The sequence below is a fragment of the Ornithorhynchus anatinus genome, chromosome 20, assembly GCF_004115215.2.
Source record: "Ornithorhynchus anatinus isolate Pmale09 chromosome 20, mOrnAna1.pri.v4, whole genome shotgun sequence".
NCBI classification, from domain to species: domain Eukaryota; kingdom Metazoa; phylum Chordata; class Mammalia; order Monotremata; family Ornithorhynchidae; genus Ornithorhynchus; species Ornithorhynchus anatinus.
Genome location: NC_041747.1, coordinates 1,886,487 through 1,910,944, shown reverse-complemented (window position 1 = coordinate 1,910,944; position 24,458 = coordinate 1,886,487). Strand labels below are relative to the sequence as shown.

The 24,458-nt window shown below is 42.7% G+C and overlaps 1 protein-coding gene and 1 non-coding gene across 5 annotated transcripts in view; both read right to left on the bottom strand.

Annotated features, from left to right (window-relative positions):
* CDK8 (cyclin dependent kinase 8) overlaps positions 1–24,458 on the bottom strand; it is an 88,682-nt gene that overhangs the window by 10,187 nt on the left and 54,037 nt on the right. For 2 of the 4 annotated variants that reach the window (XM_007664104.3, XM_001516766.4), the window contains exons 3-7: positions 22,992–23,102; positions 19,291–19,431; positions 7,299–7,356; positions 4,473–4,604; positions 443–586 (exon numbers count right to left, since the gene is read on the bottom strand). In XM_007664104.3, the coding sequence (XP_007662294.1) occupies positions 443–586; positions 4,473–4,604; positions 7,299–7,356; positions 19,291–19,431; positions 22,992–23,102 (586 nt within the window). Of the gene's footprint in view, positions 1–442; positions 587–4,472; positions 4,605–7,298; positions 7,357–18,941; positions 18,994–19,290; positions 19,432–22,991; positions 23,103–24,458 lie in introns of those variants that run through there. The other 2 variants (XM_007664105.3, XM_039914937.1) reach the window with 2 other exon arrangements.
* LOC114805989 lies at positions 6,337–6,474 on the bottom strand. Its single transcript, XR_003754120.1, has one exon. It is a non-coding gene; the product is annotated as a small nucleolar RNA SNORA7 (small nucleolar RNA).

The window sequence follows — 24,458 nt, the reverse complement described above, 5'->3', positions numbered from 1 at the left end:
GAACTGAATTTTTCAAATGGAGAAACTGAAGGCAGGCTAGAGAAAGGCAAGACAAAGACATCTGGGACTGTTTCACAGAGAGAAAGCTTAGTACAGTGCTCGGCACCCAATAAGAGCTACTGATTGATTGACTGGGTTTTAAAAATAATGCCAGGCTAGTTTAGGCATTCGTCTAAACTAAAAGCAGGCAACTGGATGAGCTAATCTCCTGAGAGCTCATCTAGTTCTAGGATTCAGTGGACAGAATCTTGCTGGTGGGATAAGATAAGGTGGGATATTTAATTAGGCGATTTTGAAGGCAAAAATTTTATGACAATAGTTTTGACGTTGCAACCAACACCCAAAATCCTCACGGCCTTTCCTCTATCTACATCTAAAGAGATGGGTACACCGGTTTAAACAGAAAGCTAAGAATAACATATTTACATATATGCATATATACCTGCAGGAAATCCCATTACATTGAATATTCTGTCCAGCTGGTCATGGTGATAAGGATTACTAGTTTTGATGTCCTCTTGTCGACAATGAAATATTGGTTCTGACGTCAGTAGTTCTGCAAATATACACCCTATAGCCCAAATATCTTTAAAACAGAGGAAAGAAAAAAATAAAATGGATCTTTTAAAAAATATACGCTGGCAGGCATACTGCTCTAAAGCACTAATGGTATGCTTATTTTGAACAGAGGGACTTCAATGGTATTTTTTTTTTTAGAGTTCTAAATTTCTCAAGTCCCTCTCCTCCCCCTGCCCTCGATTCGACAGCTTCAGTTCCAATCTCATTCAAAATTTAGTAGCTGAGCATTTCAGTGCAATTTGCCGACACCACCGTAACTGTTACAAAATCTAGGGGGGCCTCTTAATACTATGTTCCTGGAGCATAATAAAAAAAGTTTTCCACTAAACTACCTTGTCGGTATTGCATTGTGCAGTAATTCTGCTCTATCATGTTCGCTTACTTACTAATTTGCAAAAATCTGAAATTGCTTTCGTGTCATCAGAACTAATTAATGAGCTTCTTTTATAAGAAGGAAAAGGCAGTTCACAAATCCATATAACCGAGTAGAACTTAATACTACTGTTCTATCATGGAATGCAGGACTTCAAAGTTTGCCCCTCGGGTACAGCCATTACTCAATCTGCAAGCATGTTTTCAGCAATTAGAACAGTGAGAATGGGATCTCCAAGACTTGTTCACCAACAAGGATATAAACGTTAAAGAAAATTTTTCAAAAATAAAATTGCCCTGTTTCTTTCTTTATAAAATATGAACCATTCCAGAAGGTCTGATACAGTTTACTCTTCCCGTCTCCCTTTTGTACTTTAATCTACTAAATAACCAAGTGGCAAAGAACACTAACGGTGAAAAGATTAAATCATATTTCAAATATGCATGCAAAAGTTATTTAAAATACATGAAAACTTAGACAGAAAATAAAAAGAAAATTCTGAAATCCAGTGTTATTGCGAGTATGCAATCTAGGCCAAGTTGACGTGGGACAAAGCTTAATGTGAGACAGGAAAGGAAGTCGGCCAGCCACGCAAATCTGCTGCACCAATGTGCTTGTGAGAAATGACTGTGATGCTGTGCGATGGGCTACTTAAAGGGGCTGGGCAGCTCCAGTTGTGCTCTGAACTAAGTTACGGCTCCACACGAGCGATTAGACAGCGCTCAGTGCCAAAACCAAGGAGAAGCGCCAATATGTGGGCAAAGAGCAGGCAAGGAAATGGGCTGAACGCACACTCACGTGCACGATCATAAAGTCTGGAAACACAACTGTTTATTTTCCCCCTTTCAGCAGAATCCCACTTGTGTGTTCCTGCCGATCAAACGCAATCCCCCAATCCCGGATTTCAAGGTCCTCTGCCCATTCCAACCTTCTGTGACTGTTCTCAATCCCTGCTAGGCCAGGCCTGGGCCTTCCACAGGATTTAGGCATAAGGTCTGCTGCCATCACATCGAGTCCTTCTCCTCCAGATCCCAAGCCGAGTGCTTGGGCTCCCCACAGGGCACGGGATGACTTTCTTCTTTCCATCCTCCACGTCACGTGGCTCCCACACTCTCTCTTCCCCCAGCTAACCCAAAACACACGATCCCTACCACTCCTTCAACTAGCTCCACTGTATAAAGGTGGACAGAGTGCCTAACCTAGCCTGAGTGTTCTGCTTAGTTCCTACCACTCAATCATCACTACCCAGCAGTGTACTTTCTATTCCTTTAAATGCAAGTCTGATTCTGCTTTAAGTGCAAAATGGACTGTCTTGTCTCTCCAACTTGAGTGTAAACCTGAAGGCAAGTTGTGTCACCCAAAGCCCAGAAGACAGGGTCATCAGTCAGCGGGCACTCTATGAGCGTTTGAATTCTGATGCTGGCGATGATGACACATCAAGTTTTTCACAGTGTGGCACTGGGTATCCTGAAATAAATGCAAGACTTTATGAGGCTGGTTTCTGAGCTTCAGTTTGAGGACAACCAATTAAAGATCCAAAGACTTCTCATGTGGAAGTGGCGTAACAATGACCGCTTTAAAAAGGCTCCTTCTAACATCGCTGAGTCTCCTTTGGGCAGTGGCCTCTGCTAAAAATGTTGAACTAAGCCAAGACAGGGCTGAATCTTCCCCACTCTCTTCCTTCTCTTTCACAAAAATCCACTGTAAATAAACCCTGAATCCAGCCAAAAAGCGAAGGGTTGACGTGGCCAGCCTGAAGCTGTGCTGCTGCTGAAGGTCACTCTTTTAGACCCAGTCCTTCCGAATGCCGCTGCTGAGTTTGACAGAGAGGACTGAGTAGTGACAGCCCAGCAACACAACTTGCTGTTGAGGAGGCCAAGCCAGAATAGGCAGTGGAGGGGAAAGCTCAGTTACCTATGCTGAGACCCCAGTAATCCTCTACGCCGTTGGTGCTTCCTCCAGATCAGGCATGTCAAACATGCGGCCCACTCTCAGGTCCCCGCAGGGGGAAACCAGCCAGGAGCGAGGAAGCAGGAGGAGAGAAACCGGAGCCCAGGACAGCAGCCCCCGGCCACACCAAGAGCAAAGCCTCTGGCCTTGGAACAAGGGTCAAGGCTGGGCTTCGTCTCTCTCCCTGTTGCCAGCAGCTGAATGTCTGAGGGGAATAGGATCTGGTTAAGTGAGTGTTTTCTGAACAACTCAGTACGACAGTGCGTGGGAATGTGTAGGCGTGGGTGGTTGGATGAGAGAGACCTGCAGTATGCATGGATCAGAGTGTCTCCTCTCGGAGAGAGAGAGAGAGAGAGAGGGAGAGAGGGAGAGAGAGAGAGAGAGAGTGTACAGGTGAGACAGAGAGTGAATATGCCTAAGTGTGAGAGTATCAATCTTCATTTCTCTATTCCTCTTCGCTCTGGAGCTGACTGTTTCTGTGACTCTCCTTCTTTAAGTGTAAGGGAGTGGGTGTGGGAGAATGAAGGATTCTTTCCTACTTCATATGGCAGGATGACACCCAGTGTGTGGGTGTCTCTTTTTCTCTCAGTTTCTGTCCCACTATTTTTCACTCTTTCTCCCCGTTAATCCTGGACCGCGGCCCCCGCTCCAATAAAGGCCCCGACCACTCAAGCTGCAAGAAATTAACGACAAAGAGAGTCCTAGCCACAATTCCATTTCCTTCGGTCGTATTGAACACCAAACGACTTAGACTGCTCATTCCATCACAACTGGCTTCACTGGCAGATTTGTTTTTAAGTGAGGTCCACGTACATATGAACTCCTGTCCGCCGAAGCGGCGCATCCACGGTTACGAGTTTGACATGCCTGCCCTAGAGAGACTCAAATGGAGGGGTGACCTACCTTTCTAATGGCGGCAACTTAGCTTTACTGGCAACTGGCCTTGAGATAAAAATGCTGGGTAGCAACCCTCCCATTGATTAGCAGGCTTAAACTAGTCTTTTCATGTTTCACAAGAAAATGCAATAGTTTCTTGGGGGAGAAGAAAACAAAAAAAAAATAATAAACAGACGGTGAGTCAGAGCTACATCAATGTTCACAGATGCCCGGGTTAAGCGCAGACATTACAGGTTTGCCAGCCTGTGGGCATCATTAGTTTCAAGACTTTTGGGTGCTAATCAAGTTACAAAATTAGCAGTGACATTAAGACTTGGATTATATAATCGGTTCTACCCCATTGGTTAAAATACATGCCAACAATTCATTCGGCTACAAATAATCGTTTTTTGGTTGGTGGTGGTTCGTTTCCTAGACGAGAAGTATGGCTTCACAGAGCTGAGAGGGCTTAGGCTATAAAGATTAAATTGACATATTTTAAGGAGTAATTAGAATTTTTCAAATTTTAGAAGTGTTTTTTTTTCCAGAAACCCCTCAATTGATTTACATGTCTTTGGCCACCTCTGCATTTCCCTAAAATGAGAGCTAGGAAAAGTATGGGGAGGAATGAATGTATACAAGATAATATTAAAAATGAAGTAGTCTCAACATTTAGCTAGTCAGTTCTACTCACCAATAGCTTTGGTATAATGTCTTGCTCCAAGAAGGAGTTCTGGAGCTCGGTACCAGAATGTTACAACTACTGGGTCCAAATCTGCTAAAGGCTTCAGAGGTGAATTAAATAATCGGGCAAACCCCATGTCAGCTGCAGGATAAGAAAAACAAAACAAAAACATAACAGTTTAGGATGGTTTCCCACCCCGGCCAAAAAAAAAAAAAAAGAGTGAGACATTTACACATGTACAAATCCAGTGATTATGCCAGTTTTTGTTAAATTTCAGGGTATTTCTCCCCAAAAGCATATTAACATTTGAAAGATAAAGCATTTCCTTGTAAGTCTTGTTTGCTCTGGTTGTTTCCCTGTAGCTTTCCCTGCCAGACTTAAATGATTTCCACTTCCTCATTTTCCCTTGTAACTTCAAAGAGGAAAATGACAGTCCTTAGGGTGTTCCAATCTGGGTCATCAAGAGGGGAATAACTCCTCCAAACCAATCTGGCTGTTTATAGTGCAGCTCATTACATTCAGAGAGGCACAAGCGAAGATCTCAGAGAGGGTAGACTCAAATTCTTAATGAATCTCTGAGGACAGTCAAATTTAACAAGTTCTTTCCAGAGGCCCGACCGCCAAGGGTGTCAAAGTCTCTATGAAAACAAATGGAAGCCTCGGTTCTACTTTCTGCCCTTTTCCCATTTTTGATGTGCCTTGCTGTGGTTCTAAATCTCACTGAGATTCCGGGAGCCTGTGGTCAATGCTATTCTTAGGCAGCTGGGACAGATGACTGGCTACAGCTTTGCCAGAATGCAGCGTGGTCTCTTTCGTCTTTCTTCTTGGGTATGGTGAGGATGGTACATCTTTGAGATCCCTTGGTATGTTCTCGGGGGTCCAAATGCTCACGAAAAGCTGGTGTCACTGTATAAGCAATGGGCTCCTCCACTTGTAACTCTCAGCAGGGATGTCACTGGGAGTCCAAGTGCTTTGACATTTTTCACGGCTCGAATGGCTCTAGTGACTTGCTCAAAGGTAAGGGTGCAAAACCCACATTTTTGCATGGCCTTAAGATTATGGGATAAAAGAAGGCAGAGATCTCTAACAAGAGATGATGACTGGACACAAATGTGCCATTAATGTTGACTGAAGTTAGAATAAAGTTTCTTCCCAAGCATATCCATCCTAACATGCTAATGTCTCCAAAAATTTCCCACTGACTTTTTGCCCAAATCCAAAATGGTACCAAATCGAACAACTAGAATTATTTAATATTCAGATTTCTTACTCTTTCAGCACATTTGGGGCTTTTCTAGTCTTGGTTTCTCCCCAGTCCCACCCCTGAATCTTTCCGGAAGCCTAAATTCCCATTTTCTAGAGAAGATGTCCGACAGATTGAAAAAGGCACCTGGGATCCTTCTCCTGGAAGTTAAATAATCACTTCAAGTTTATTTTTAACTTTTTTTCCACAGAATTTTCGGGAAGGGGCTTTGCACAGCTCTATTTACGAAGAAAACTTATGGTAAAGACTGAGCAGAAGATTCAAAGACCCCAGATGAAAGTAATTTTAGCTAGGTTACTTGGCAGAGAAGAATTTACACAGGGGATATTCTCAATTTACATACTGCGATCAAAAATTAACATTAACCTCTGTGTTCAGCCCTTATCTGGTCTTATTCTGTCGAATCGTCTCTGACCCATAGCGATTTCATGGACATGTCTCTCCCAGAACGCTCCACCTCCATCTGCAATCGTTCTGATAGCGCATCCATAGAGTTTTCTTGGTAAAAATACGGAAGTGGTTTACCAGTGCTTCCTTCTGGGCAGTAAGCTTGAATCGCCACCCTTGACTTTCTCCCAAGCTACTGCTGCCCAACTCAGATGAGTTTTGACTTGTAGTATACTGCCTTCCACTCGCTAGCCACTGCCCAAACTAGGAATGGAATGGATATGCCTCTGCTTGACTTTCCCTCCCGTAGTTGAGACTGGTAGAGTGCTGGAAACTCTCCAGGTGTGACCCTGAGAGGGGTGTATAGCCCTACTGATCTGTTTTATTTACGCTCAAAATAATATGTGCAGCACTTTAAATCATATTAGGATTTTCTATTAAAAAAGCAAAACTGAACCAGTGTGTGTGACAAGCAACTGTGGAAATGAAGATGAAAATGGAGGCAAAAGCAGGTTAAAGCACACTTGTTCTTGTCTCTCAGACTTCCAGACCACAAAGAAAAAGGTAAAACTGTGTTTTTGGTTTTAAAGCAATTATGGGAAAACTTCAAACAGACTGGTGATGTTTGTTTGTGGCTCCTTGTAAATAGGCAAAAATTCCCCACTGGGACATTCAAAAACAACAGCACGAGATTCTTTTAGTTCCAGACTGAAATGGGTGAGAAACCAAGTAATGAGAGAAGATTCTTTTAGCAACAGGCCACAGAATTTTAAAGTCAGCAGAAACTTATGTAACCATGACCTGGTTTGGCCTAGGTGAACCAAGTTGGTGGTCTTGGTACAACTTGGTGTTCCCATCACGGTACGTTAAAAGTCAGAGTTGAAACTACACGGTGAGTGGAGATGAATCTGGCCTCTCACTTCTTACCGTTGTCAATACAGGCAGACACACTGGAGGGAATATGGCCTGTCACTGAGCTGCTATTTACATAACTAGGACATTTCAGCCTCCAAACCTGCCTTTCTGACACCTTTTTCAAGTGGAAGAAAACCTTCATGTTTATGAATATGCTTTAGAAAATGACCTCATACGCGAATCACAGTATATGTTTTAGGTGTTATAAATACCCTGAAGCATTCTAAAAATAAAGGTTATCACAGACATTTTACAAAGATACCACATACCAATTTTTACTCTTCCTCGCTCGGGACCTTCGCCCATAACTAAAATATTAGCAGGTTTCTGTGGAAAAAAAGAGATGTATCTTTTAAATAATTCATCAAAAAATCAATCAACGGTATTTATTGAGTGCTTACTGTGCGCAGAACACTCGGCTGAGCACTTGGAAGAGTATGATGTAACAAGAGTCAGTAGACATGTTCCCTGCCCACAACGAGCTTACAGCCTAAATGGGGAGACGGACGCGGAGATAATTAAATTACAGATATGTACGTTTTGTGGGGCTGAGGGTGGGGTGAATATCAAGTGTTTGAAGTGTTTGGATCCAAGTGCAAATTAAAGAGACAAATATTAATTTCACAAAATCGCATTTGTATCTGAAACCAAAAAAGGGCTATTTGTTCAAGAAGGAACTACACAGATCAAACTTACGGCATATAAATGTGGACCATTTTGTGAACACCTGAATGATGTTGTCCTTATCCTCAGAATAATGCTAGCGTCTCCTAACGGGACCACTAGGTTCCCCCGGCACTCTGTGCTGGGGACCAACTATTTCTCAAAGGTTTTGCTTTCCACCCACTGGCCACCCTAACTACTCTACGTTCAAGAGAAAAAAATCCTTCCAATGTGAACGCAATGGTATGTAGTGGGCTGAGATGACTGGCAAAATAAGTTAATTCACCCTACAGTTCTTTGGAAAATTAATCAAACTACCTTCTCGCTTTAAAAAGCTTTTATTATCTTAGAGTTATCCTTTAACCTTCCACGGATGTAGTGTGGGTATTGGAGGGTTAAAGTGTGATTGACAGGGGTCCTAGAGGCTGCTACGTTTCTAGCTTGGTTTACAAGGTAGCTTTATTGGGGAGTTTATTCCTGTGACTGTCAGTGCCTACAAAAGGAACCTTCGAGAACTGAATAAAAATGCTTTTTATTGAACATATATAAAGGATGCTCCTTTGACACCAAGATAAAGGAAACACTTGTGGGGAAGGGCAAACATGGCCTAGAGGTAGCTTTTAGAAATATTTCCTCCATTTCATGTTCCGAAAAATACTGGGCTTTTGTGCTTCTCATGTTGAATGTTTGAACCAAGCTATAAATGACATTAAACCCTGGAGTAAAGACCTATGAGAAAATTAATCACATCTTAAAAATGCCCCATACACAAAATATTTTGGCAAGCATCACAGAAAGCTCCATTTTACAGTGGCTGCTCTCCACTTGGGAGAGATGACTGCCTGTCCCAATGGAAAGCACGGCCCAATGGGAAGTAGAGAAGCAGTGTGGCTTATTGGAGAGAGCCCGGGCCTGGGAGTCAGGGAACCTGCGTTCTCGTTCTGGCTCCACCACTTGTCTGCTCTGGGATCTTGGGCAAGTCGCTTCACTTCTCCGTGCCTCAATTACCTCATGTAAAATGGGGATGAAGAGTGTGAGCTCCACTTGGGACATAAACAGTGTTTAACCTGATGAGCTGCCTGGCACTTGGTAAGAAGTCTAACAAAAAAAAAAGGGGGCGGAGAGCGGTGGAGATGAGTGCTTCAGTGTGGTACCATCTAACCTGTGAACCTGTTGCAGCCCCTTAAGACCTTAGCTCTTGGCATGGGCCCACGGGCACCACCTCCCACCAGGCAAGGAGAAAGGCTGACCTTACCCCCTAGCTCTTTGCCGGGATTTTGCCTGTTTATTATTTAATGTTGCACACTCCTCTTTTAAAACTCCAAGCATATTACACAATTCAGCAAGACTATGTGCCTTCTACATGAGGATGTATCATGGCGTATGTTGTCTCACAGACTTACAGGTTATCAATGGAGATCTGCTCCTGAACCTCTGGAAATAAAATGTGAAATTCCAATCTGTGTTACAGTTTTGTTTTTTTTAAATGCCCAAAATATGGCATTCATGTGAAAAAAATATATATAGTTTACAAGTAAGAGACTAATGCAAGCACCTGAATAGCTACTAACACATGCTAATTTTGGTGAACTCGAGGTTATTCAATTTATTTCAAACAACTATTGATATAAAATACACATTTCATAAGAAAGGCTGGACACAGCCCCTGTCCCACAGAGGGCCCAAAGTCCAAGTAGGATGGCATAAAGTTTAATTGAATTCCCATTGAAAAGAAGAGGAAACTGAGGCACAGAGAAGTTAAGTGACTTGCCCAAGGTCACACAGCAGGCAACCAGCAGAGCCTCTGACTCCCAGGCTTGTACTCTTCCCACTAGGCCACGCTACTCCTCATCCAGAAGTTGTCCCCCAGGGGCCGGACACTTCATCTTTTCACAACTGGCACGCTGACCTAATGTTCGCGGGCCAGCGACTATCCTCTTTATAGGACCCATTTGCAAATTTGTCAACCTGACCATTCCAAGCAGTAATCTTGCCCGTCTTTTCCCTCTCCGCGGAAAGGCCATTTCTACTTGAAGTAGTATCTTCTCTGCCCCTGCCTGGGTCCCGATGCAGGGCTGCCCTTCTGGCATATGACAGGTTTATGGCCACCGTTGGCAGTGTCATCTTCTAACAGAAGGACGTCTCTTCTACAATTACTACGTTTGGGCCCGAGGCCTAGCCATCTGCCAGCCAGATGCTAAGCTCCAGGGAGTGTGCACCTTCCAGATGTTCAAAACCAGAGTATCACAGTCAATAGACTCACAGAGCCCGACTACTACTAATTGTTGCTGCTTGTCCACTGGAAGAGAACTGACATTCGTCGGTCTCATCTAAAAAGAATGTGAAATAATTTCAGGCCACTGGGAGGGAAAGGGAAGAAGATGGAAGGGTGGGAGAGTCAAAATAAGAACCTATAAGAAGCCTTTAGTTGGTCGAGCCAGTGGTCCATCCTCCCCAGTGTTCTCTTTGAACTCACAACAGCAGGACACCTGAATGAACTGTGTGATGGCTGCTCTCCTTGACGTCCTTCCTGTTTTCAGGGCTGGACCTAAACCCTGTCTTTGCTTTGTGAAATCCATTATGGGCCTCTCATCCACGACTTGATTCAAATCCCTTGAAACTGCTGATAGCTTCAGCCTGCACAACTTCCTATAATAACAAATTCCATATGCTTACCACCCACTGTGGGAAGAAGTGTTTACTTTTGCTTGTTACGAATCTCCTACCCTCAACTCCAACGGTTGTTCCCTCACTTGGATGCCGTGAGAGCTGGTGAATGCTAATTTCATATAAGTTCTATCCTCAAAATCTTAGGACTTAGCAGTTTTCTATTCTCTTTAGCTGTCTCATTTTCAGTTTAGAATATCCAGAACACTAGAAATTGTCAATGTTGACCTCATCTCTCACCCAGGAAAAATCCATTAATTCCTTCTCCTCCTCTCTCCCATGTTGTATGGTACTCTCCCAAGTTCTTACTACAGTGCTCTGCCCACAGTAAGCGTTCATTAAATACCCCTGATTGACTGATAACCCTATGGTGATAGGCACTTCTCTAAACTGTAAGCTTGCTGTGGGCAGGGAATGTGACTGTTAAATTGTTGTACTGTACTCTCCCAAGCGCTCAGTACAGTGCTCTGCACAGTCAGTGCTCATTACATATGATTCACTGATTGATAAACAGGGGGAAGAGGAAGCCCTGATTCTCTCTCTAGTCAATCAACTGTATCCATCGAGTGCTTACTGTGTGCCAAGCACTGTTCCAAGAACTTGACAGAGTCCGATACAAGAGAGTTGACAGACACGGTCCCTGACCACAAGGAACTTACCGCCTAGAGGGGGACACAGACATGAAAATTAATTTCGGATGTGTACGTAATTGCTGTGGGGCTGGGGTGAATATCCAGGTACAAGGGCAACGCAGGAGGGAGAGGAAGCAGACTTGAGAGGATGTCTAAAATCATTTTTTCCAGCTTCCCAAGCAATTACACCCTGCACACAGTAAGCACTCAACAAATACCATTGATCGATTAAGCGAGGTCAAGCCGGTGGGCCCCATTTAGAGGCTTGTGACCTACATCATCATCTTTCAAGCCGACAGCTCTTCAGGTGTCTTCAATTTGGGGTAAATGCCAATATTCCTTATATCAAATCTTATTTCTTTATTTATTCATGTCTGTGCTATCTGGGCACCATATATAGGTCAGTGTCAAATTCTGGGCAATGGCAACAGATGAAATGATACTGCAGGTGGTTACTGCATAAGAAGGGATCACTTTTCTGTGCTTTTTTTTTTTAATTGGTTTTTGTTTAGCACTTACTATGTACCGGGCACCGCTCTAAATGCAGGGTAGATACAAACTAATCAGGTGGGGCACAATCCCTGTCCCACAGAGGGCTCACAGTCTTAACCTCCATTTTTCAGATGAGGTAACTGAGGCACAGAAAAGTTAAGTGACTCACCCAACATCACACATCAGGCAAGGAGCAGAGCCGGGATTAGAATCCAGCTCCTTCTGATTTCCAGGCCTGTGCTCTGCCCACTAGACCACACTGCCTCATCTCCACAACAATCTCTCTAACCTCCCTGGAATCTCACCACACTTTGCAAGTTGCACAGACTTTCTATACACCATGATGAATGTGAATAAATGAGTGCTTATACAGTCGGGTACAAAAATAGATTCGTACACAAGTGCTGCCGGTGGCTGGGAATGCTTATGTGCTGAGGCAGCTGTTGGGAAGTATGGCCTGGGGAAGAGCACATTCATTTTTTTTTAATGGCATTTTAAGTGCTTACTATGTGTCAGGCACTGTTCTAAGAGCTGGGGTAGGCCCAAGTTTATCAGGCCAGATAAAGTCCCTGTCCCCCATGGGGCTCGCAGTCTAAGTAAGAGGGAGAGCAGGTACTGAATCCCCATTTTGCATTCAAGGCAACTCTGGCACAGAGATGGTAAGTCATTTGCCCAAAGTCACACAGCAGGTAAGTGGCAGCTTAGAATCTCTGACTCCCAGCACGGTGTGTTATCCAATCAGTTGATCAGTGGTATTTATTGAGCACTTACTGTGTGCAGGACACTATACTAAGCGCTCGGGAATGTACAATATAACAGAATTCTAACCACTAGGCCACACATTGGGGAAGGTCTCTCTTCATGCCACTTTTCTGGGGCTGTGATGGGGTGGGGAGTGTGGTGAGAAGGAATGGGACTGTGGCAAACTGCATCTGGCTCAGAGTGAGGGAGATAAGAGCCACCCTAAGCAGACACTGCTATCTGGGAGACCAAGAGAAAGACAGTCACATATGGTTGGGGGGTAGGGGGGAAAATATATATATATGTTAGAGAGAGAGAGAGAGAGAGAAAATGTTGAGTCCCCGCCCCCGCTGGGCCCAGGATCAGAGCACTAATCCAGAACAACGATATGGATGGTGGTCAGGTGCAAATATCCAGAGAACCACAAGGAACGAGAACAGCTCTTCCCCACACTAGGCAGCCGCTTCCGCAACTCAGCGGTCCAGTTTCCAGCACCCTGGCAGGCAGCCCCACTTTCGCTGGTCCTGACAGCATTTTTTCCTGGAATGGGCCCTGAAATTTGGGAGTGTAACCTCTAGCCTGGGACTCTTGGAACCCCAGCGTGGCGCAGTGGAAAGAGCATGGGCTTTGGAGTCAGGGCTCATGAGTTCGAATCCCGGCTCTGCCACTTGTCAGCTGTGTGACTGTGGGCAAGTCACTTAACTTCTCTGTGCCTCAGTTCCCTCATCTGTAAAATGGGGATTAAGACTGTGAGCCCCGCGTGAGACAACCTGATTCCCCTGTGTTTACCCCAGCGCTTAGAACAGTGCTCTGCACATAGTAAGCACTTAACAAATACCAACATTATTATTATTATTATTTCTAAGAGATCTGCACAAGCCAAGCTTGTACAATAAATGCTTTTGGAGCCTGAGCACCCCAGGCCACTCTATTGTCAAGAACAACATGGCTGCCCTGTGGATATCCCAACTCTTTCAAGTGGGGAGGAGGAGGGGGGAATTGACTTAAGTGTTCTAGGCTTTGCTTGTGTGGGATGAAACTAGATCGGGGCACCTCACCTACTTCAGGCTGCTGATCCTGAGGGAAAAAAGTGCTATGCCTTGTCTGTAAACGGGAACAATTAATTTTCAGATCCTAATTGTTATGCACATTTCAGCTTCCTGGGGGATGCCAGAAAGGCTTTCAGCATACTTCCTGCAGTGAAGGAGAGTAAGATGAAGCAAAAAAGGAAGAAGAGGGGGCAGGGAAAGTGCTGTGCAGTACATTAGCTATGGGTCTGAGCCACAGAAATTCTAATACCGAAATGACTTTGGTAGGCTTTGCTAAAGTGGTGACGGCTGTAATAATAATAATTATAGTATTTATGAAATGCTTACTATATGCTAAGGCCTGGGCTTGGTACAAGACAATCAGATCATACAATCCCTGTGACACAAGGGGTTCACAGGCTTTGCCATGATTTACACAATTTACCCAAATTTACACAACCACACTTCCAATACTTTTTCAGTCCATCCTTCTTTTTCACAAAGAGGCACCTATAAGAAGATGAATGAAATTACCACTTTTGTCACTTCACTTCTCTGGGCCTTAGTTACCTCCTCTGTAAAATGGAGATTGCGACTGTGAGCCCCACATGGGACAGGGACTGTGTCCAGCTTGATTTGCTTGCTTGTATCCACCCCAGCATTCAGTAGAGTGCCTGGCTCATAGTAAGCACTTAACAGATACCATCATCTTCTGACAAACCCAATGTGGAAGAAATCTCATGCTACAGATCTTTGAGGGTGGGGGTACTGTGGCATCTACCTCTACTGCATTCTCCCAAGCTCTTAATACGGTGCTTTGCACAACATAGGTGTTCGACTTGCTCGATAAACATCACTGACTGACGGAATGAAAAATTTGGTCAAGGTCACATACGACTGCAACTGTATCACCCAGACAGAGGCACTTGTTACTAGACGAACAATAGTGTCCTATCCAAAATGCAGAGGGAAAACATATGTTTCAGGGGAACTGAGTGCATAGACAGGAAGGCAGGACTTGTACTGGCAAAGAACCTATCTGATTTTATCCATTAGAAATTCATCGAACCACAGGGAATCTTATTCTGTAAGAAATAAATTTAGCTTCAGAACAAAAAACTTAAAGCATTTCAAAAGCATTTCAAGAGCAGTGTGGTCTGGTGGAAAGAGCACAGCCCTGGGAGGCAGAAGACCTGGGTTCTAATCCCAGCTCCTCCACCTGTTGCTGTGTGATCTTAGGCAAGTCACTTAACTTCTCTCGGCTTCAGTTTCCTCATCTGTAAATAAGGATTCAATATCTCTTCTCTCTCCTATTTAGACTTTGGGCCTCATGTGGGCCTTGTGGCCCCAGTGCTTAGTACAGTGCTTGACACGTAGTTAAGTATTTAACAGACACCACAAGTATTACTTGAGGATGAGATGGTGGTCAGCGAAATACGATATTAAGACCTCAAACTAATGCATGCAAAAATCCCAACTCCTCGCCCAGTTTGATATTTCAGTTAGATGGTATTTCCAGCCAGATAATTAAAAGACCTGATCCTGGAGAAGGGCTGTTTTGGTGTGTCCAAGCAAACAACAGAGTTACAACCGTAAATATTTACATAATTCAAATACCTTGGAATCATCACACTTGATAATGATGGCTAACATTGCTTTTTTAATAATGTAAGATAAACAGCTTGAGAAAACAGAGGTCTCTCAAGTTTTCTCCAGCTTTCCAAGTATTTATCTATTTTATTAGATACTGTAAATCTTGAATGTTTCTGTCAAATTAATGAAGTGCATTATGACAATAAGATTACTCCCTTAAATGGAGCTCAAATTGAGAGCTGCAGAAATGAACTAATAAAAAAAGCTTCAAGCACTGAGAAGCTGGGTAACTGGTGATAAAAACAGCTGCTGCTTTTATTTATTTATGGATAGAGTATAAAAAGAAATAAGTGTTAATTTCTTCAAAGTCAAAAAAATTAGAGAAAATATTCTAGGAAATAGCACTCTCAAAAGTTGTCGAGAGGTGCATTTGTTAAAAAGATTTGGAGGAATTTTTCAGAATACCCAAAGCAGGAAAGTCAGACGCATGTACAGTTGGATAACCGCACATGGGTCGCACTTGAAAAAGCTGCATTCAATTTACTCAGAGCCTACGGAGGGGTAGGTACTGCATTAAGCACTTGAGAGAATACAACAGAAGTGAAACATGGAAATATGCTCTCAGTGAGCTTACAATTTAACGGCCACGATGACAAAATGTCTGCCAAACAGCAACACTATTTTTGATGAAATTTTTAGTGCAACATTTCATTATTAAAAAGAACAAAAGGAAATTAAATTGTGAATAGAATCACTTTCGCAATTTTCTTGCAGATACAGTGGTAGTGGGTAGGATTCCTGTGGGAGTGGAGTCAGTGGCCCAGGATTAAAGATGAAAAAAAGAGAGGAATGAGAGAGCAACAGACCCACAAAAAGAAAGAGGAAAGAGACAGAGGCAGATTCAAAAGCTCTCTGCAAAAAAAGAGATTTATTGCCACCCCGGTGATACTATTATGACTAATGCTATTTTTTCATCATTATTATTGTTGTTATTATTTGCAGAGTGCTTGCTGGTGCCAGATCCGAAAGAAGCAGAAGGAATAGGCTATCCTGGAAGGGTGGGGTTTAAAAAGAAGGAACGGCCCCTGAAGAGGTCAGGTGAATGTAGGAGGGCCTCAGGAGAGAGGGCTCTTTGGTGAGTGTTGGGTGCTTCGGTGTACTCAGAGTTATATTTGGGAAGAAGTGAATTTTAAATTTGAATAAAGTATGCCGATTATCCCCTGAATCGGAATCTGCTGAATCTTTCCGTTCACTCTCTGGGGAATCCACACTCAGCTGTCCCCTGCCTGTCACTGTACTTCCTGGAGAAGTGTCTGTTTCTCAGTTGGCTAATGTCCTACACACCTCTGACCGCGACCCAGGGGGTGCTTTGCTTTTGATCCCGTAATGCTGCACTGTGACCTGTAGCCACGCTGGGCCTCCGGGAGTGGATGATGAGCCAGGTCCAGACATCTACCTGGCCTGGGAGGTCTGTGAGGTGGTGAGGTTCATAATCAGTTCTGGTTCTTCATGAGGATGATGCCCAAGGAGGCATCTTGGAGCATTTGTGACTATTCCCCAGTGCTCCATTCCACTGCCTGTTTGCAAGAGAGATTTGGATTCACATCCACTAATTCTTTCACCCAACACTCTGGGTAACCACTGAAAACAGCTAGGAGGAGATCCAGAATACAATTCAGAGTTTCTGAATTTTTCCTTTATCTGCTCTGCGGCAACATTTAAAAAACAAGTACTGTGAGGACTAAATGACATTTACATTAGCCAATTCAAACTCACTCCTAAAAGCTACTGTGCGACAAGCTGCAGTTCCTACCAGGTTTCCCATTTAACTGAATTGCGTGAACCACATCCATTTTGGAGCACTGAAATGTAGTCGACTAAATGGAATTCTTAGCAAGCATTCCAATTAAGCAGATGTGGGACTGATGAAGGAGAGAGTTTCTCATTTTAATGGTTCTTAAAGAAAAAAGTTATTTATATATCTTCCACTATTCCAAGCACTATGAATTATTAATTCTTATTATGTTCAAAAGAGCACAGTGGAGGTCTTAACCACACTGTTAATAACTTTCACAAATACTATTGTAAGTCTCAAACTTCTGTTTTTCTAATAAAATCGTTCCCCTCCATTCCTTGTTTTTAACCTAGTGTCCAAATTTTATGGAAATGACCGCATTTTCTTTCTTAGTTGCCCAATTTAAGTGGCCAGAAAATGCGATAATCACATTTGCTTTCTCCAGATTCTGGGAGTTCCAATTTCCAAAGCATTGTCCCCAAAACTGTACTGGAAGGCCTATAAGACTTCTCCCTTTGATGCATTAAATGACTAAAGATCCTCTCAAGCGCTCTCTAAATATTTATTTATCCACTTGAGTTTACTGTTGTGTATTCTCAGACTTTTAACTATGGGGTATCTGTCAACCAACATGTCCTTAGAGTATTAGTTTCCTGAGGGCAGGGACTCATTTTCACAGTTCTCTGTTATGTCCCAAAATGTCCGTGTATTCGGTCTATTCTAGGATAGGCTGAATACACTGGATGATGATGCCATGAACACCATAGTTTATTAATGGGATTTACCTAGTCATTTCAGTGGGAGAAATCCCACAGGTTGGGAAAATTTTAAAAAGGGGAAAAAAAGGAATCCCATTATTCTCAAATCTAAAATCACCTCTAAATCAAGTAAAGAAACAGAAATGCAACATTAATTTAGGACAGGCTCAGGAAGTTCCCGGGTACCCAAGAACAGCTACGAATCCAACATCAGCATCTCCATCTGGCTGATCTCTTTGCCTGGTGCCTTAACCCCAGGAAGAAAAGCAGCGTGGCCTAGAGGAGGAGTCCGGGCCTGGGAGTCAGAAGGACCTGGGTTCTCATCCTGGCTCCACTACTTGTCAGCTGTGTGACCCTGGGCAAGTCATTTAACTTCTTTGTGTCTCAGCTGATCTGTAAAATGAGGGCTAAGGCTGTGAGCCCCATGTGGAACAGGGACTGGGTCGAACCCAATTTGGTTATCTCCACTCCAGCGCTTAGTACAGTGCTTGGCACATAGTAAGCGCTTAAAGAAGACCACCATTGTTAGGAAGTCAAAATTAAAATCCTCATTTTCCCTCTGAAATCTTCTTCTAAATTTCCCCATACTATCAAAACCACCAAAACTCACCTCCTTGGTGTCTGCTCTAACTCCTAACTCTTATGTACCTTTCATATTCAGCCTGTCCCTGCTGGCTATTCCTCTTTTCTTCACAGATCCTTCAAACCCATCTTCTTCTACTTTCCATACAGTCCATATTAAAGATTGATTTTCATAATAAAAACTTGTATAGTTTTCTCTCCTAATTCTACCCAAGATGGTGATTTTCTGGAAGGAAGATAGTTCCAGGGTTGTGACTCATTACCATTAACAAAGATATATTACAAAACAACAAAGTCATAAAAGGAGATAAGAATCTAACAATGCCTTTGCATCTGTCTGAAACTAGGCAAGACAAATAAATTACAAAAACGTTTGCTCTTGTGTTTGCGCGCACGTGCGCGCACACACACACACATATACTGTGTGAATGTGGGCAAGTCACTTAACTTCTCTATGCCTCCGTTACCTCACCTATAAATGGGGATTAAGACTGTGAGCCCCATGATGGACAACCTGATTATCTTATCTCTACCCCAGCACTTAGAACAGTGCTTGGTACACAGTAAGCGCTTTACAAATGCCATCATTATTATTATTATCTCTATACCTTTGGGTTTTATTCTTCTATCTTGGAACTACAGTCAAGGACTCAAAATTCAATGCCATATTATTTCCCAAGGTGCCTAAGAGACTTCTTTAAAAGTCTTTCAATTGGCTTAGGTTCTGTGAAAAAATATGCACTGCACTAGAATGATTTTTTCTTCACAGAGTTCCAAGACTCCCCTAATTCTGTAAACATTTCATCTTACCTAAAGCATAGAGTCTTTTCACCCAGTTTTTGCAAAATTATTAACAATACTCAAGGCCCTTGCCAAAAACAGGAGTTAGAACAGCTTTTAAAGAATTCCATGATATAACAGAAATAACAGGTTTTAAGCACTTCCCCCATCTATCTCATACCTTCATAGGTCCGTGGCTGCTCTTACTGATGGCTGCTGAATTTCTCTGGCATCCCAATAAGCAACGGAAAACTAATTGGCCCTCGGTCAGAAGGAAACCAAAGCTTGAGAAAACAAACCTGACCTTCTTCACCAGTGCAACAAAATCGTCCAGTGCATGTCGTATCAGAGCAGGCTTTATAGAGAACAGCACAAGGCTAGTCAATGTTCCAGCAGTCTCCCACACCCACACACCCTACAATTTTGCTGACCTATAGCCTTAGGCTCTGGGATCTAAAGGCTTATAAAAGCAACCAACTGTACACCCTTCTGCCTAGTAGTTCTAATCCCCCCTCTACAATTCAACTTACCAAATCCCTGTGCAACACCCAGTTAGCATGCAGGTAGTGAATACCATCTAGGATCTGATATAATAGTGACTTCACCATTCCCCGAGGTAATTGAACTGGCTTCTTGTTTGCTTTAGAAGCTCTGTGAAACTTGATTATATGCTGAAAGAAAGAAAAAATGTCAGTAGAGCCGAAAGACAGAAATTAAGACAAAAATATCTCAATGAAAAAAGGAACTTTCAGAGGGTCCAGAGAGATGTTGGTCACTATCAATTCTAACCAGCTTCCTTTACTAAGTATCTTTAACAGCTTTAAAATGCCTAGACAACCTTGGTGCAAATAATTTCCTAAATACAATGATATTAACATTGACAGACTGTCAGAAAATAGCCATGAATTTGAAAAAATTAATCCACTTAAAACTGAATATAGACACATTCTGCGGCACATTTTAGGAAAATCGAAGCTGTGCTCAAAGATTATTGAAGAGGATCTGCTGCCTGCAGGAGCCAAATTTACTGTAAGAGAGAAAGCAGTGCACTTGGAGGCTGGTATGCAGGAGAATTATTTTGAGAGGTGGGGGATCCTATCACAAGGGCAAAGAGGTGGCAAGCAGGAATTGTAAATTCCTTGAGGGCAGGAGTCCTGTCTAACAAGATTATTGAATTTTCCTCTTCCGAGTGCTTAGTACACTGCTCTGCACACAGTGAACACTCATTCAAGTACCGGTGATTGACTACTCAGGGCGACTGGGGCCTTCAATCAATCAATTGCATTTACTGAGTGCTTACTGTGTGCTTACTGAGCACTTGGGGGAGTTGGATATAACAATATAACAGACGCATCCCCTGCCCACAATGAGCTTACAGTCACCTATTGATGACTCTAGGATAGTCAGGTTGACCTCGGCTGTTCCCCGTCAGAACCCCCACAGCCTGCCCCAGAGACTAATCTATCAGGAAGCTGTACCTCCCAGGGACAAGGGGCAGGCAGCGGGGGCAGAGACTCTGGCTTGGCCTGGAACAGTCTGCAGGAGCAGCGGGTGTGTGGAGCTGGGAGGCAGTGCTCATCTGTGGCTGAGGGACATGGGCAGAGCTTGAAGAGGTCATCAGCTGGCAGATCTTGGCACTAAGTGCCACTGATGACAGCGAACGATGATAGCGATGAAGGTGATAGTACAATGTCTCTGGGCTCCTCATCTCGTTACCCCGCAGAAAGCTCCAGCCCACGGGTGGGTCTTGCTGCACACCATAAGAAAACACCCTCTGGTGACATGGGAGGAGGTTTAATTCCACAGCTAAATATCTTTTGGCAAATAGGTGCCTTTAAAAAGGTCAGGTATCTGAGATTTCAGGTTCACCTAACAGGTCTCTGAGGTCTAAATAATCTGCTTTTCAAATTGGTAAAAGAATCTGAATATGAAGAATCAAGCCCAGTAAAAAAGGTGAATCCCCACCTGTCTTCCCCAGTCATATCCTGGAGAAGATAGTGGATACATGAGAAAAACTGCTAGGACAGCTTATTTGACAACATTCAAGAGAGATATCAAAAGGTAGTCACACTCACAAGTATTTTGGGTGGTTCATGGAACACCAAATATTAATATCCATTTCTAAAAAGAAACATATTCTGCTGAAGGCCAATTTGAAAAAGAATACATGGCCAGGCCAGTATCAGAGGAACAAACTCTTCCTTTGAATGATACTTGTGCCTAGAGGAAATTATTTTGAAATAAACGGAATAATTGTCCACATATCTCCTAAAGTATTTTTTCCAAAGGAAGAATTACGTACCGAACAACAGGTAGAGATGGGAGTGGAGATGTATAATTTCTATCTGCAGGGGAGGAAGAACCCCAATTTTAAGAAGTAGATAATGCAGTAATGAAATTTATTTTATGTACGATATCTCCCACTCAACCAACTCTCCTCAAGCAAGGCTTTAGCATGCTGGATTTCAGAACTATCTGAAGAGGCATCATTTAAACAGAATAGCTGTAATCCCTGTAGCTTCCCATCTTCATTTCCCAATTTCATCTAAGGGAGGACAAGGAGTCTACTGTGCTCACCTCAATTAAAACGATGCCAGGGCATGAGCAATTCACATAAAGAATAAAATGGTTTCAACCATGATCCTCTACAACACCCAAATGTTTCTGTCTTCATTTTAATATAGATCATGCAAATTTCCCTCAACACCCTTCTATTGTCTATCATTTCAGGGACAGAACAGAGGAAACGGAAGGAGATGAAAAGGAATCTCCACTTTGTGATTTTTATACTTCAGGATTCACCTGTTCAATCATACCACGAATTACATTAATCAGTACAAAAAGGCTACGTGAGGTAAACCATTAGAAAATGAAATTTAGTTATGGCCTACATGAAAACTAAGACGAGGTCAACAACATAAATCAAAAATACACCTAACTGAATTGGAGATGTGGAAGATCATGCCCCGTGACTGCACAGTCCTCTCAAACCTTGTGCTCAACTGATCCAAATAGCAGTTGTTCAGTTGTTTCTGAACCCCATAGGACTTTGTCCCTCACAAACCCCTGATGCTCCTTTATTGGCAACAGACAGGGAGTTCACAGCAGAAATAATTAATCATAAAATTACACTTCCTCAAAGTTGATGCCCACAGTTAACAGATTATTATACTACACCATTTCAAATGTTCTCTCCTGCTGCTGAAGGTGGCTGTGGGAGAGAGGAGAAAGGGGTGGGAGGAAGGAGGATGTTATATGGGTGTCCTTCCTCTTTCCCACAGGCTTTACTTAAATGAGTTATGATACTAGATCTCAGGTTCCCTACTCAAATTAAAGGGACTCCTTTCACCTGCTGTTCACTTAAGCATTCGAATTATATGTTACTTATTTGTCTACTTAGCTTTGTTAACTTCCAAATCTTCTATATGGTTACTTTAACGCAAACCACTCCATTAGGAGCTCGCTCTCAGTTTTAAAGATTTTAAAACACAGTGGGATGATTTCCTGAATTTGAAGTTTAGAGCGTTAATTCAAATGTTCATTTCTACAATTTTAAGAACTCCTAAGTTACATAGAAAAGTTCTTTCTGGAATGTCTAAAAAAAATAATGGGAGAAAATGTCATGAGACTATAGATTCAGACTGCCCGTATCTTTTTCTGTGCCTAAGTCAGGCAGGCATGAGAAAAACAAGGGTCACATCACCGGATCGATGAACTTTCACACAGATCTCAATTTGCAGTACCTGTCCCCAGCTCAACATTCTCTGTTGCAGAAGGTACATAATTCAAAGATAGCTGAACTATTCAATTAGTGATCCTAGTATACTAGGACAGTAAATCTCACGGGACTATAGTCTTTCAATTAGAAATATTTTAACAATTCAATTGTTTGAGTGTTCATATGGAGCAGATTCATATTCTCTCCTCACCAACAAAAATAGAGCTCAGATTCAGAAAACAACTTTTCTTCATCCTAAGTATGCAGAATACTGAAAAATTTATAGCACCTTGTCTACTACATATTTTATTCTGTTTTTTACTGTAATTGCACATGGAGTGATTTCTAGCTTCAAGGTTACGCAACACAGCAAAATCCTAAAGAGAGAAAGCGTGAATTATCTCTCTCGGTATCTCTCACAGGCAGTGTGCCAAACTGATTTCTGATTCTCTCCTTGGTTTCTGACTGAGAACCCAAGGCCTCACTACCTACAAGCGTCAGGATGCGGCTTACCCAGAGGTCATGTTCCGCGTAGTCGAACAGAAGCCACACTTTTCGGTCAGCATGGGATAGGAACACTTTTTGTAGGGAGATGACGTTCGGGTGTTTAAGTTCTCGTAGCAACTGCACAGAAGAAAGGAAACTCTTTAGAAAAGGTGTGCAAAAACAGGTAACTGTGGAGAGAGGGAAGGGGTAGGCAGTGGCTTAATTTGAAAAAATTTTCATGTTCTTAATCCACACAAAATAATAAATATGGCTACTATACCTTCTTAGTGAAGGAATGTTATCAACTCAAACATATTAAAATAGGAATCATGCCTCTCTAGAGACCCAATCTAATTCAAACGTTTTAGGAATTTACATAATTAAGCAATAAAATGACAATTAAAATTTCATAACTTTTTTCGACAAGATTACCTGTTATGAACTCCTTCTGAACATAGAGACAAGAGAACTGGAATAACCATGCCGAGATTTAGCACCACTTCTTTTCCCACAAGGACTCTACTTTTACTCACTGCCATGCTTCTTATATTTTATGCCCACTTAACAACCCAAACCCTGAAGGCCCTGCTTGGTTCTCACCATTCATCGACTTATAAAGAAACTCCCCGCAGAGCCACGGAGCCAGTTAACATCCCTTCTTAATGAGATAGAATGTCTGTAAGCAAAGGAAAAGAATTCCCTCTCAACGCCCCCCACCCCCACTGGGCTCACACTATGGCTGCTGGCCTAGCAGATTCTGGTCAGATGGATCAGGCCTGCCCAAGGGCTACTCTGCTCCCAATAAACAGTAGCGGATGATCCGAGTGAGACACTCTTAGAATCCCCAGAGTTTCAATGCCCACTGGGAACGGTCTAGAAAGCAGGTTTTCCTTGACAGGAGGGTTGGCATGAACACAGTCACGGATTTGTACCTTTGATTCACCCCACCTTCAGCCCAACAGCACGTATGTATGTATCGATAATGCATTTTAATGTCCGTCTCCCCCTCCAGATTTGGAAGTTCCTTGTGGGCAGGGGAATGCACCTACCAATTCTAATATATTGTATTCTCCCAAGTGCTTAGTACAGTGCTCTGCACATAGTAAGTGCTCAATAAGTACCACTGATTGGTCTGCACACAATAAGCACTCAATAAATATGATTGATTGAAAAAACTGAGTATAAATTTAATACGCTTAATGTTGACAAATCTGACAGAGAAAAGTCATTTGTTTGGTGAGTTTTCCAACACCAACTCAGCATACTCAATTTCTAAAGCAATTAATAAAACCATCAGTTTAGCATCTATTTCCCTTTTTAATGGACCTTTAATCATTAGCTACTTTAAACATCAGAGCCAATGGGGATTCAAAGCAAATAATTTTCTAACTATCATTAAATGGATTCACTTTAGAATGAAAGGCTCGCCCCATGGCCTAAGTACTTATTAAAACTGATCCATCTCATTTCAGCACCGAGTCAATTAGTGAGGCA